Raw genomic sequence first — 12,507 nt, 5'->3', positions numbered from 1 at the left:
CATTCTGATTTCCAATAACCACCATTTAGCATTCTGTCTGGAACCCTAAACTGTTGTTGATCTTAACTATGGGTTGTTGAAAGAAGCCAGCTGTCAGGTGTGTGTGCAGGAGCCAGGCCCTGTGACCACGACTGGGGCCTTCCTAAATTTGTTCTTAAGAGGCAAGGCCTCACAGGTGAGGCCGGTTGATAACTCACAGCACCTGGTGGCAAGAGCTGGGAAGGGATATAAGGACAGCATTTTCCTTCAGCTCTTTGCCACAGCAACACGTTGCCTGCCTTGCTGCATTTGGTTCCTTGACTCCTTGGACCCCTGCCTTCGTGACTCTTTGCTTCTTGATCCTCAAACCCTTGACTTCGTAACTCCTTGCTTCCTGACCCTCGGACCCTTGGCTTCTTGACTCCCAGCTCTCTGACCCTTGGACCCTTGGCTTCCCAACTCCTGGCTTCCTGCTCCCACCCCGCCATCTTGCCCCCGGTCCCGACGTCCCCAGCCAGGACTTCGATTGCCCATGAACTGAACCGTGACACCAGCTTCCGAAACCATGGCTTTGGCCATGCTGGATTGTGTTGATGGGAGTCGAAGTCCAACGACACCGGGGGGTGGGGGGGCTACAGGTTCTTCATCTTTGCTGTATAAAATGGTGCTTCTTCAACTTAAAAATTTGAGGCATCCTTGAGATCGCCACTGGGTCTCCCATCTTATTACTCCACTAGTACCTTAACTCAGCTTCCACTCCTGCCTGCAGCAGTAGTAAAAAGGTAAAGGGACCCCTGACTATTTAGGTCCAGTCGTGACCGACTCTGGGGTTGCGGTGCTCATCTTGCTTTATTGGCAGAGGGAGCCGACGTACAGCTTCCGGGTCATGTGGCCAGCATGACTAAGCCGCTTCTGGCGAACCAAAGCAGCGCACGGAAACGCCATTTACCTTCCCACCGGAGCAGTACCTATTTATCTACTTGCACTTTGACGTGCTTTTGAACTGCTAGGTTGGCAGGAGCTGGGACCGAGGAATGGGAGCTCACCCCGTCGCAGGGATTAGAACCGCTGACCTTCTGATCGGCAAGTCCTAGGCTCTGTGATTTAACGCACAGCACCACCCACCTCCCGCAGCAGTAAGTAGGACTCCATAAAAGCAGAAGAGGACGGGATGCAATTCAAACAAAGGGACCTATCTTCTGCATCACTTGACCAGTGGACTGCTTTACTTACCAGTGCAAATATCTGCCCAATACAGGAACGAGGTCCCAGGGAAAATGGGAAATAGCAAAAGGAGGGCCTAAACCATCACAAAAACAAGACAGACAAGAATAAGATGGTTTTGAAAACACCAGACAGGCTTCCTTCTAAGCAACAGCATATATTACAGCTGCTAATGAACATAGGAACACAGGAAGGTGCTTTATACAGAGTCAGATATTGGTCCATCTAGCTCAATATTGTCTACACTGGCTGACAGCTGCTCTTCAGGGGTTCAGGGAGGGAATATTTCCCAGGCCAACCTGGAAATGCTGAGGACTGAACCTGGGACCTTGCTTTATGACTGAACCTTCCCATTTAGGTGTTGTGTTTAATAGCAGGTTGACAATAGTCATAGTCACTTCCTGATCTCTGCTTACGCCCAAAAAACCTCTGTCGATTAATTTCTACAGATCAAGCTGCTGTTAAAAAGCACAGAAAGATACCAAGCCTGTTTTTATCCCTGGTCACATAGCAACCCGAAATAACTGAAATAATTTTGTGAATGTTGCCATTTACTGGAAACTCTTAAGTCTTTATCACAAGTAAGGGAAAAGATCCAAAAAGTCCGACACGTGGCAGAAAATTTTATAGTCTGGTGGTACAGACACAGGAGAATTTGATGTTTGCTTATTCGTTCCACGTGCCAAATGGAAATCAATCCAGCAAATACAATCAGTATTCACTGTTGCTGTTGTTTTCAGTCTGCAAGCGGTATGCAATCAATTATGATTGGTTCTCTGTGTGCATTGCATTTCCTTTGCACCGAAATGAATGGGATGGAATAACGTAATTAACAACGTGAAATTCCACCGCAGCAGACAGCGAGGTGAATAATGTAAGTTTTTTAATCACATGACAAACTGCAGCAGACTGGAGACAGCACTGCACACAACTGTGGCAATCACACAGGGTCCCCGGATATTTAACGGTCTGTTGATCCCTGTGCCACCACTGTGCTCGCTTCCCCGCTGCCACCAACCCGTTACTCTCGGGTAAAACACTGAGTCCAGACAGTCGTTAAACTTGAACCAAATAAACAAGTTTATGTTATAAACATTAACAAGTTTATGGTTTCTCATAAAATATTCCTGTCAGTATCTTAACTTTAGTTTCTGTACTGGCCTATACCTTCCTAATACCTTATGACTGATTATATCAACTGTTTGTCTGACTCCTCTTAACAAATTCTCTCACTCTCTCACATCAGACTAGCCCAGCCCACAGACTTAACCTCTCCATCTCTTCTCTAACTCCAGACTGACTTCTCAACCACCCTAACTCTAACTCCTAACTTCTCCCCTTGGGTTCCCATTGGTTAGTCATTTTACACTTAGTTAACCCTTTCCTTCTGAACCCAGTATGATGTCACACACCTAGGAGGGCAAACATCACAACAACGAAGATGGGTTGCAATAGAAATGGATGCCTTCTTAGACCCCTACCTGGCAGACACTTCCAATACCTGGCCTAATGTCATGTTTGGCGTTCAAAAAATTCTGATATTTTCTTCAAGCCCTCTGAAAATCGTAAGAATTAGCAGCATGTCTCAATGACAGTCACCACGTATTTTTGTTAGAAGAAATAAGAAAGGGGCTCACCTTGGCTGGTCTTTGCTAAATCGCTCAGGATCAAAGACCAGCGGATCCTTGAAAAACCTTTCCATACGTCCCATGACATAGCTGCTGAACTGCCAAGGGAACAGAGCAGTTTACATTTGTATATATGACTCTTCAAAAACATTGGTTGTTCAAAGTTAGAGGCAAATGCATACAGTATTTTAATCAAGTCCTGGTTCCTTTCCCCGATTAGTCCTGTACAGAACATGCATCGCCTTATTCCTAAAGGGCTCAAGGCAACTTAACTGTGAGCAAAGAAATATTAAAAGCATTTAATAATAAGTATAAGTGATCACACTGAACACCCCCACTAAGTACACATTTCCTAGCATACAATTATCAGTTAGTGTTCCCCCCCTTTTATTATTTCATTGCTTTATTATAGCTTAACGTCGTTTTGTTAAACTATTGTGTTATTTTAGACATTAAAAGCTGCTTTGAGTGGAAATTTTGCCTGGTAAAGTAGGGTACAAAACCAATCGTTCTGTGATTAAAAGAAGAAGAAAAATTCTGCAACAATCCAGAAACCGAATACTGCAACCTGTATCAATTATGAAATGAACATTGTAATCCTATATGCCATATGTAATCTCCTCTACTTGACAGGGTAGGCAGGTATAGGATTGCAAGGTAAGTTAATTTGCATGTCATCCTGCATTTCACATAATTTACAGCTTGCACAATTTAATTCTGCTTCTGCTAGTCATTCTAAGGAGCAGATTTGCGTAACTTTTTTTTTTAACTTAGTCATGCATGGTAGACTGGTTTTTGGGTGTAAAAATGGCATCGGTGGGGGGAGCAGTGGAAACAGCTTCAAAAGCTTAAAATCACTCGGGGGGGAGAGGTTTCCCCAAAAAAGCTCAATAATTTTGGTGGTTTCCTTAAAAAAAAAAGCTAAACAACTTTGTGGGCCTCAGGAATTTTACTTTTAGGAATATGGCAACCCTAGCGCATGGCCCTATTCAGCAGTTATTACTATTCATCACAGAGAGATGCAAGAGAGGTGCAGGGAACCAAGAAATTATTCAGTACAGTCTTTGAGATATTACTATGTTTGCCACAGTAAGGATAATAAACAACAACAACTTATTTATACTCCGCCCATCTGGTTGGGTTTCCCCAGCCACTCTGGGCTGCTTCCAACAAAATATTAAAAATACAACATAACACCAGACATTAAAAACTTCCCTAAACAGGGCTGGCTTCAGATGTCTTCTAAAAGTCAGATAGTTGTTTATTTCCTTGACATCTGATGGGAGGGCGTTCCAAAGGGCGGGTGCCACTACTGAGAAGGCCCTCTCCCCATTCACCATCCCCACCACAAGCCATAAGCGGATTCTGCTGCTTTCTCATCCTCTTAGAGAATCACAGCACATACATTACCCTGGACATAAAAGTCTGTTGCATCAGGGGAAGTTTGATGTTGAATTCCAATGTGTTAGATAACAGCACACGGCTTTCAAACAAGACTCACCATTAAAGTGGTTTCTGCTGGAATTTTGATTCCTTCAACGACACATTCCTTTTCGGTCCAGCGGACAGTTCCTGGAGCTGGTGGATATAACCGCAGGGATTCTTTGAGAACCTAAGAGGGTAAAGGTAAAAAAAGCTATTTCGTTTCACCAACTAGCATGGTTTGTTAAATGGAAGGGTTGGGTTTTCATCTGGAATTCTTCCCACAGAAACTCAGCTCAGTCACAAGTTTATTGGGGCTATTTGAACTAATAACTTGTTCTCAGCCTTAATTCCCGTGTAAATTTCCTACTTTGTATTTTTCTTGCGGAAGGGGAATAAAAAAAGAAATCTACAGCGTAAGGCTACACATGCCTACTCAGAAGTACGTCTCAATGAGCTGCTTTGGAGGCAATGGCAAACCATGGTTCAGTGTTACAAGAATTATCTCCCTGGGTTTGACTGCTCCCTCTTTTCTTCAAACACATCCATGAGCAGTTAAAGTTTCAAAAGATTAAACAGCAGAGTTGTACCTCAGAAGTCAAACAAAATCTGTTCTGGAAGGCTATTTGACTTCCGAAATGTTTGGCAACCAAAGGGTGGCTTCTGATTGGCTGTAGGAAGCTCCTACAGCCAATCGGAAGCCCCATCAGACATTCAGCTTCCAAAAGAATGTTCGAAAACCAGAACACTCACTCCTGGGTGAGTGATCCTACTAGCAGCAATAGTTTGTTATCTAGTCCCCAGGAGAGACAGCCAGTTCTCCTAGCTCTTTAAAAACTGGAAATTAGAAGGCATGGCAAACACAGCAAAAACTGGCATGCTGTGCAAGGGAAAGGATTGCAGGGCCCCCCCCTTCAAAACAATGTTCTCTGAGTGCTCGGGAAATGCAATGGTAACAGAATATAGAACAGAACAGTTTATAGAATTTACAGTGGAATCTTTGTTCTCAAACGGCTTAGTTGACGAACAAATCGGCTCCTGAAGACCAAAAACCTGGAAGTAAGTGTTCCGGTTTTCAAATGTTTTTCGGAAGCTGAATGTCCGACACGGCCTCCGCTTGTGTGCAGGAAGCTCCTGCAGCCAATTGGAAGCCATGCCTTGGTTTTCAAACATTTCGAGAGTCAAACGGACTTCCAGAACAGATTACGTTCGAGAAGCAAGGTACCACTGCATAAAGGAATCACAACCTAATAAGAAGATCTGTGCACAAGAAATGAGTAACAGAGGCATATTTATTCCATCATGCCTGAACGAAAGGACCACATAGCAATGTGATGTAAGGAAGAGATAGTTAATGCAGCGCCCTCCCACCATCCCTAACCACTGGCTGGTGACCTGGAGAAAGAACTGTGAGGGGAGAGACTTCGTCAGGCAAGGCCTCCTTCCACCTGCCTTCCCCCACCCTCTAGTCTCTGCTTCTCAATTTGTATTGTATTGTACTATTTTATGTACTGTGGCTTGCCATTGTTTTATTGATTATAGTTTAGAAATTATTTATTGTAACTGTTGAGTGGATTTCTGTTTAACTTTTATATGTTATTATTATTTAATACTATTCTAATGAATGTTGAATGTTACTTTTTTGATGTAGGTTGCCTATTTTAAAGTATTATCACATTTTTGTATTGCATTAGATTGTTATAAGATGTTCCTTTTTTTTTTTGTTTCTTCAGCTTGTAAACCGCCTTGAGTATTGTAAGATAGAAAGACGGTATAGAAATTTAAAAATGATGATGATGAAATGATGACCTGTAATCCATAACATCTGGAGAGTACCATCTTGGCTGCTCCTGCACTAAGGGACTTTCTACGTGCACTAGTTGAACTTCCCTACTGCTACAGGGATGGACCAGGAAGAATCAGAGTCATTGCATATCCAGTGTTTGAACAGTTAAAAAGGTAACACAGTATCACACTTATTCTTCTGGAGGCTGATGCAGCAGATAAGATTTCTCTGCACAATGAGAATTCCTTACGAGAAACTGATAATTATTTTTTTTCTCACGGTGTTAATATTACAGCTAAAGAGCTTTGAGATATTCTTTGCTCTAAAACAAGGCCTCAAGTTTCATCTTAAAACCAATGTCTTACTTTTAATGGCTGGGCAACTAGGATCTTTTCAGAGCATTCTCCAAGTGTACCTGTGATAAGTATTTAAGCTCTGCGAGATTTTCATAGGCAACATCTCTCTTCACCCCAACGACCTCGTCCACTTCAGCCTGAAGTCTTAAGAAGGAAATGCATGAGAAATTTTACTCAAATGTCCGTGAATTCTTTATTATACTAAAAGGCAGACATCTACCTTTGAAAGTATCTGTATTTACCATATTTTTCGCTCTATAAGATGCACCAGACCATAAGACGCACCTAGTTTTTGGAGGAGGAAAACAAGAAAAAAAATATTCTGAATCCCAGAAGCCAGAACAGCCTTCATCCCGCTGCCCTGAAGATGACCTTGCTGTTCTGGCTTCTGGGATAGCTGCACAGCCTTCATTCGCTCCATAAGACGCACACACATTTCCCCTTACTTTTTAGGAGGGGAAAAGTGTGTCTTATAGAGCAAAAAATACGGTACCTTCCTAGGACTAAGCAGCACCATAATTCACTCACACAGTCAAAATGCATATTGGTTTGGTTCATCCAAAGATAAGAAATAATTGCTCCCAAATCATAGCCAGTTTAGGTGCCCTGGGTGGTTACAATCCAGGACACAGTTCAACACATTTAGAGAGAAGGGAGATGCAACACGTATAATGGTTGGAGTGTTGGACTAAAACCTGGCAGACCAAGGTTCAAATCCTCACTCAGCCGTGAAGCTCACTAGGTGATCATGGGCCAGTCACTCACTCTCAGCCTAGCCTATCTCACAGGGCTGTTGTGAAGATAAAATGGGGAGGAAGAGAACTCTGTGTGCCACATTGAGCTCCTTTTCCTTTCTCCAGTTTCTGGATACAGTGGTACCTCAGGTTAAGTACATAATTCGTTCCGGAGGTCCGTTCTTAACCTGAAACTGTTCTTAACCTGAAGCACCACTTTAGCTAATGGCACCTCCTGCTGCCACCGCGCCGCCAGAGCATGATTTCTGTTCTTATCCTGAAGCAAAGTTCTTAACCCGAGGTACTATTTCTGGGTTAGTGGAGTCTGTAACCTGAAGCATATGTAACCTGAGGTACCACTGTATAACATTAGACATACACAGAGTGCATAAAATAACTCAACGGACCGTCAATGGGTAGGAGGGACCTGCTAAAAAATAAAAACACAAATAAACGAAGAATAAAAGGAAAGGGCGAACTTCACCCACTTCTTCAATATGTCAGGTTGCCGTCCCAGTTCCAATATGGTAAAAGACAACAAGTTGGCAGTGGTCTCGTGACCTGCAGGACAGGGAATCTAATTACTTTATTATTACGATCTATTAAATTTCTATACCACCTTTCATCCGAAGATCACATGTTGGTTTACAACACAAAAATACATACCGTAATAACAAATAAAAACAATATCACCACCACCACTCAGTTTAAAAGGCTACAGATTGTTTAATTAGCCAAAGGCCAGGTTGAAGAGGGACACTTCAGGCTGGTGCCTGGAGATATATAATGAAGGCGCCAGTCGAATCTCCCTGGGAAGAGAATTCCACAAGTGGGGAGCCACCACAGAAAAGGCCTTGTTCTCATGCTGCCACCCTCCAGATCTCTCACGGAGGAGGCCCATGAAGAAGGGCCTCAAAGGATGATCGCAGGGTCTGGGTCAGTTCATAATTAAAGGATGGAAGGGAAAACGGAATATAGATCTACCAACCTGCAATGAAGAAAGTGACGAAATTGTCCAGGAGAATTTCAGCATCGCAGTCCCCTTCCTCAGCTGTCAAGACAGGAAACCAAGAGTGAGGCTGACCTCCCTGCCCAAAAGGAAGCCTCTATGACAGATGCCATCCAACCTCTGCTTAAAAACCCCCAAGGAGAGAGTCCACAACATCCCAAGGGAGACTGTTCCACTGTCAAACAGCTCTTACTGTCAGAAAGCTCTTATTGTCCTAGTTGCCCTCCTCTGCACAAGTTCCAGCTTGTCAACATCCTTCTTAAATTGTGGCACCCAGAACTGGACACAGTATTCCAGGTGTGGTCTGTCTAAGGCAGAATAGAGTGGTACTATTACTTCCCTTGATCTGAACTCTATACTTCTATTGATGAAGCCTAAAATAGCATTCACTTTTTTTGCTGCTGCATCACACTGTTGACTCATGTTCAGCTCGTGGTCCATCAAGACCCCTAGATCCTTTTCACATGTACTGCTAGCGAGCCAAGTGTTCCCCATCCTATATTTGGTCCTTTCCAATTCTATGATTCCTTGAAAAAAGGAGTCCCCTACCCACACATCATACTCAGTGTTGTGAGATTGTGGAACGAGAACGTAAAATTTAAAGCATGTACCATCTTAAAAGAAAATACAATGAAAATGATGTACCCATGGTACTTAACACCCGTGAAATTGTCAAAAAAGTTTAGGGTGAGTAGTAAATTATGCTGGGAGTGTAAAGATAAGGATGGTGACTTTTACCACATGTGAGAAAACAAAATCATTTTGGGAAATGATTTACAGCAAAGTGAAAAAGATGTTTAAATATACCTTTCCCAAAAAGCCAGAAGCTTTTTTGCTGGGCTTGATGGGAGAGGAAATTGAAAAAGTGGTTCAAGGGTTATTTATGTTTACCCAAAAATGGAAAGTACAAGAATTGCCATTCATGGAGGAGTGGCAGATGAAGATGTTGGAATACGCAGAACTAGCAAAACTGACCTGCAGGATCCAAAACCAGAATGAAGCAAAATTCCAAAGAGATTGGAGTAAATTTATGGATTATATAAATAATAACTGTAGGTACCTGAAGACACTAGCAAGACTGAAATAAATCTTAAGGCATGGACTGGGAAAATAAGAAGAGACTGCAGGAAGTAGATTGAAAAAGGAAAACTGGTTGGAGGGAGCGAGGGAAGTCATGGCTTGGCAGAGCGGCAGATAAGGAAATGAGTGGACGATGGATGAAATTTATTGTATTTGTTTGTGTAACCAGAAAATTAATAAAAAGCATATTTAAAAAAGGAGTCTGCTACCTGCACTCTTCAGTATCTGAGTCAGAATATCCAATGGAATCTCCTCCCCATTCTGGATGGCTTTGCGTCTCTGTTCGATACACTGGCTGCCAAAACGGCGCAGCAGTAGCAAGCTCTCCTGAACCTCTTTCACTTCTTTCCTGTACTTTGGCACATACTGGACAGATAACAGATACTATCATGAGGAGCAGAGCAGAGCAAAACCAAGAACATATTACTGGACAACGTAGCTGTCAACAAAAGCCACCTGCTAAGACAGAAGATAGCTGTGGCCCACTGGCGGTTAATGTTCCCTTAGACAAGCATCCTTTGAGAATGCAATAGCAACCAGCAGGTGTTGAATGGTCCATTCCAACATATCAGAGATTGCTGATTGATCAGCAATAAAACAGCTATGCAAAATCTACGCGGGTCCTACAGTTGTACAAGACAGTCTGGAAACAGGTAGGAAGAACAGGGCAAGCCCAAGCAAAAATGTTCAAGGCATATCTAGTGGCGCAGGAATGCTGGGGTGCAAAAGAACTAAGGGATAACATCACTTGCCAGTTTCCCAAAAGGATTTGTCCAAGACTCTTGGAATAAGCTTGACAAGCAATAATGTATGTTTCAGAGAGGGTCAGAATTCCACGAGAAATGCCTGCACTGACCTTAAATGATGGATTGCGTGACTGACCCAGTCCTTTCATGATTGTGGACATCGCATGCGGAAAAGGCGTGCTCTCATCATGCAGGGTGTTCAGTTCAAGGCCAAAGGCTACCTGATAATGTGAAGAAAGGAGATCTAAAACATCTTTGCATTCTGCCATCCTCCTTTGCAGTTCAAGCTTGATCTCTATTTCTCAAGTCTTTTAAACACCAAAGAGGAGGAAATGTTTTGGTACATTATACCTGTGGGGTTCATCTTGTTTCAAGTTCACAAAAGTGTTACAGGAACATTAAAAAGCCCTTGGCTTCTTGGTCAGAAACACAACAGGCTGTGTATGCGTGTGTACATTTTGTTATATATTCATTTAACATATATATAGCCTGCCTTTCACCTGAAGGTCCTGGCACAGAAATATAAAAAATTAAACCAAAATTAAACACTATTAAAGCCAGCCAACATGAATTCCATACAATTAAAACAGCAACAGCAATTAAAAAAATAGTTACAACACATTGTTATTATTCTGATGTCAGCTTTGCATGTCTTATGAAGCTGGGTGAAAGTTGAGCTGGTGAATTGCAGCATTCCTCTGGATACTTGGCAGAAATTATTTATTTGTGCTGTGGCTCTATTCAACAGACATGCAATGTAAGATTTCCTTTCCCTATGTGTCAGCCCAAAAGGGTGAGGGCTTCCCAACACCCTTTTCTCCCATATTAAACTTGTCCTTTGTGCTGCCCTTTGACTCAATTTGACTCAGAATGAGAGGCATCCCCTGCTCCTTAATGGAAACAGGAAATTCATCCAGCGAGTACCTTTGCAATGATGTCCAGCGTCACACGTTTCAGCAGGCTCATCACATCCACTGCAGTTTCTCCATCGGCTTTTTCATCCAGCAGCCTCATAAGCTCTTCTGTTTGCTCGTTAAAGGGCCCCATCAAGCCCATCAGGTAACTGTGAAATTAATAAAAGCAAGCAAAGGCAGGGCTTTGCGGTTAAACTAGAAGCTGTCTAAGGTGTTGTAATGCGTATGGGGTTGCTCGTGCGTAAGTTGCCGCCTCTCCTGGCTATGTTGCCTTGTTAAACCTTTCTGTCTGGACAGCCCTTCAATTCATGGCTGCCTCAGTCGCTAGCAGAATCCGCCAGTGGGCGTTTCTTAAACCTCTTCCAACATAAAAGTTGTTTGACTCCCAGTCTCCTCCTACTCTCTCTGCGTGGAAGTCTTCTGCGCAGGGAGGGCGTGGGTAGCGGAGGACCCGTGCTCTCCCCGCTGGTGTCCAGTGAAGAGTCCTGGAGCCCTCTCGCCGATTCCCCCATCTGCCCCCCTTTATCCCTGGTGTAACGTTGATTTGCTTCCCCCTCTGCTGAACTGCCTCTCTCCCTGCTTGGCCCTTCTCCAGCATCATTTGAGAGCCTTCCCTCCGCCTCAGGCTCCGATGTCAGTTCCCTGACAGGTGTGGAAATGAATATAAGCGCTAACTGGATCAGACCCATGGCCCATGCAGGACAGCATTCCGTTCTCACAGTGGCCAAGCAAGCAAGACCCAAGCTCAAGGTTATTCTCGCCTCCTGTGGCTTCCAGCAACACACACAGAATTATTTCTGCCTCCAATATGGAGGTGAAACACAGCACAGCTACTTGGACTATAGCTTAGCATGAACGTGCTGGTTCTCAAGAGAGGAGATTGTGGCTGCTTTGCTCCTCTCCACATCTGGTCCTCCTGCTGCTGTGAGCTAAGCTGTGGTTTGTCTTAGTATATTGTCCAAACCCACACTCATGATTTGTCTTGCGCCAAACTGCAACCAAGGTTTGTCCTTGGTTTTACACTGCCTATGGTTTGTCTGGAGGGAGACAAACCATGAATCCTGTTTCAGACAACCCACTAAGCCAAATCATGGATTAGCTCACAGCAGCAACAAGAGGAGAAGTAAAACAGTCACGATTGCCTCTCCCGAAGCCTGCACATTCATACATTCATGCTGTTTGGGTTAGTGCTATCTGCAAATTGAGCCATAAGCTCATTTAGAGATAGGTGGTTAGGTTATTAACATGAACCGAAATGCGCAGCATCACTTAAGAAAAGACATTCAGTTAATATCTACTTGCGACTGAAGGCCGGGTCCATAATTCTCCGCTGCTTGTGCCAGTGGTCATAATCACGATCAGTCACCAAGCCATTTCCTAAAAATCTGAAAAACGATGGAGAATTTTTATTACTATTTCAGGACCAGTTCTGAAATCATGTTCTGAACCACTGTAATAATGGAATACTGAATGGTATAGTTTATGTAAAATATGCAGGGATTTAAGTTATGCAAAATGAACCATGGAAAGAGAAGAAGGGAAGTCACTGATATTTTAACATTGTTTAAATGAATATTCTAAAATGTAAAACAGAAAATTTCATTACAGGAGGGAGAAAACCCAAAATGC

The 12,507-nt window shown here is 43.2% G+C and overlaps 1 protein-coding gene across 4 annotated transcripts in view; it reads right to left on the bottom strand.

The window, feature by feature from the left end:
• Positions 1-12,507, bottom strand: part of LOC308586418 (cholesterol 24-hydroxylase-like) — a 44,859-nt gene that overhangs the window by 21,846 nt on the left and 10,506 nt on the right. For 3 of the 4 annotated variants that reach the window (XR_014007851.1, XM_081193066.1, XM_081193067.1), the window contains exons 5-14: positions 12,177-12,263; positions 10,889-11,027; positions 10,075-10,185; positions 9,428-9,584; positions 8,118-8,180; positions 7,618-7,690; positions 6,455-6,539; positions 4,333-4,443; positions 2,841-2,929; positions 1,213-1,279 (exon numbers count right to left, since the gene is read on the bottom strand). Coding sequence is in view for 3 of the 4 variants with exons in the window: in XM_081193066.1 (XP_081049192.1) it covers positions 1,213-1,279; positions 2,841-2,929; positions 4,333-4,443; positions 6,455-6,539; positions 7,618-7,690; positions 8,118-8,180; positions 9,428-9,584; positions 10,075-10,185; positions 10,889-11,027; positions 12,177-12,263 (982 nt within the window). In the remaining variant the exon portion in view is untranslated. The remainder of the gene's footprint in view (positions 1-1,212; positions 1,280-2,840; positions 2,930-4,332; positions 4,444-6,454; positions 6,540-7,617; positions 7,691-8,117; positions 8,181-9,427; positions 9,585-10,074; positions 10,186-10,888; positions 11,028-12,176; positions 12,264-12,507) is intronic. The other variant, XM_081193068.1, reaches the window with a different exon arrangement.

This window comes from Podarcis bocagei (genome assembly GCF_964188305.1).
Source record: "Podarcis bocagei genome assembly, chromosome: 1".
Taxonomy (NCBI): domain Eukaryota; kingdom Metazoa; phylum Chordata; class Lepidosauria; order Squamata; family Lacertidae; genus Podarcis; species Podarcis bocagei.
This window is presented reverse-complemented; position numbering and strand designations above follow the sequence as displayed.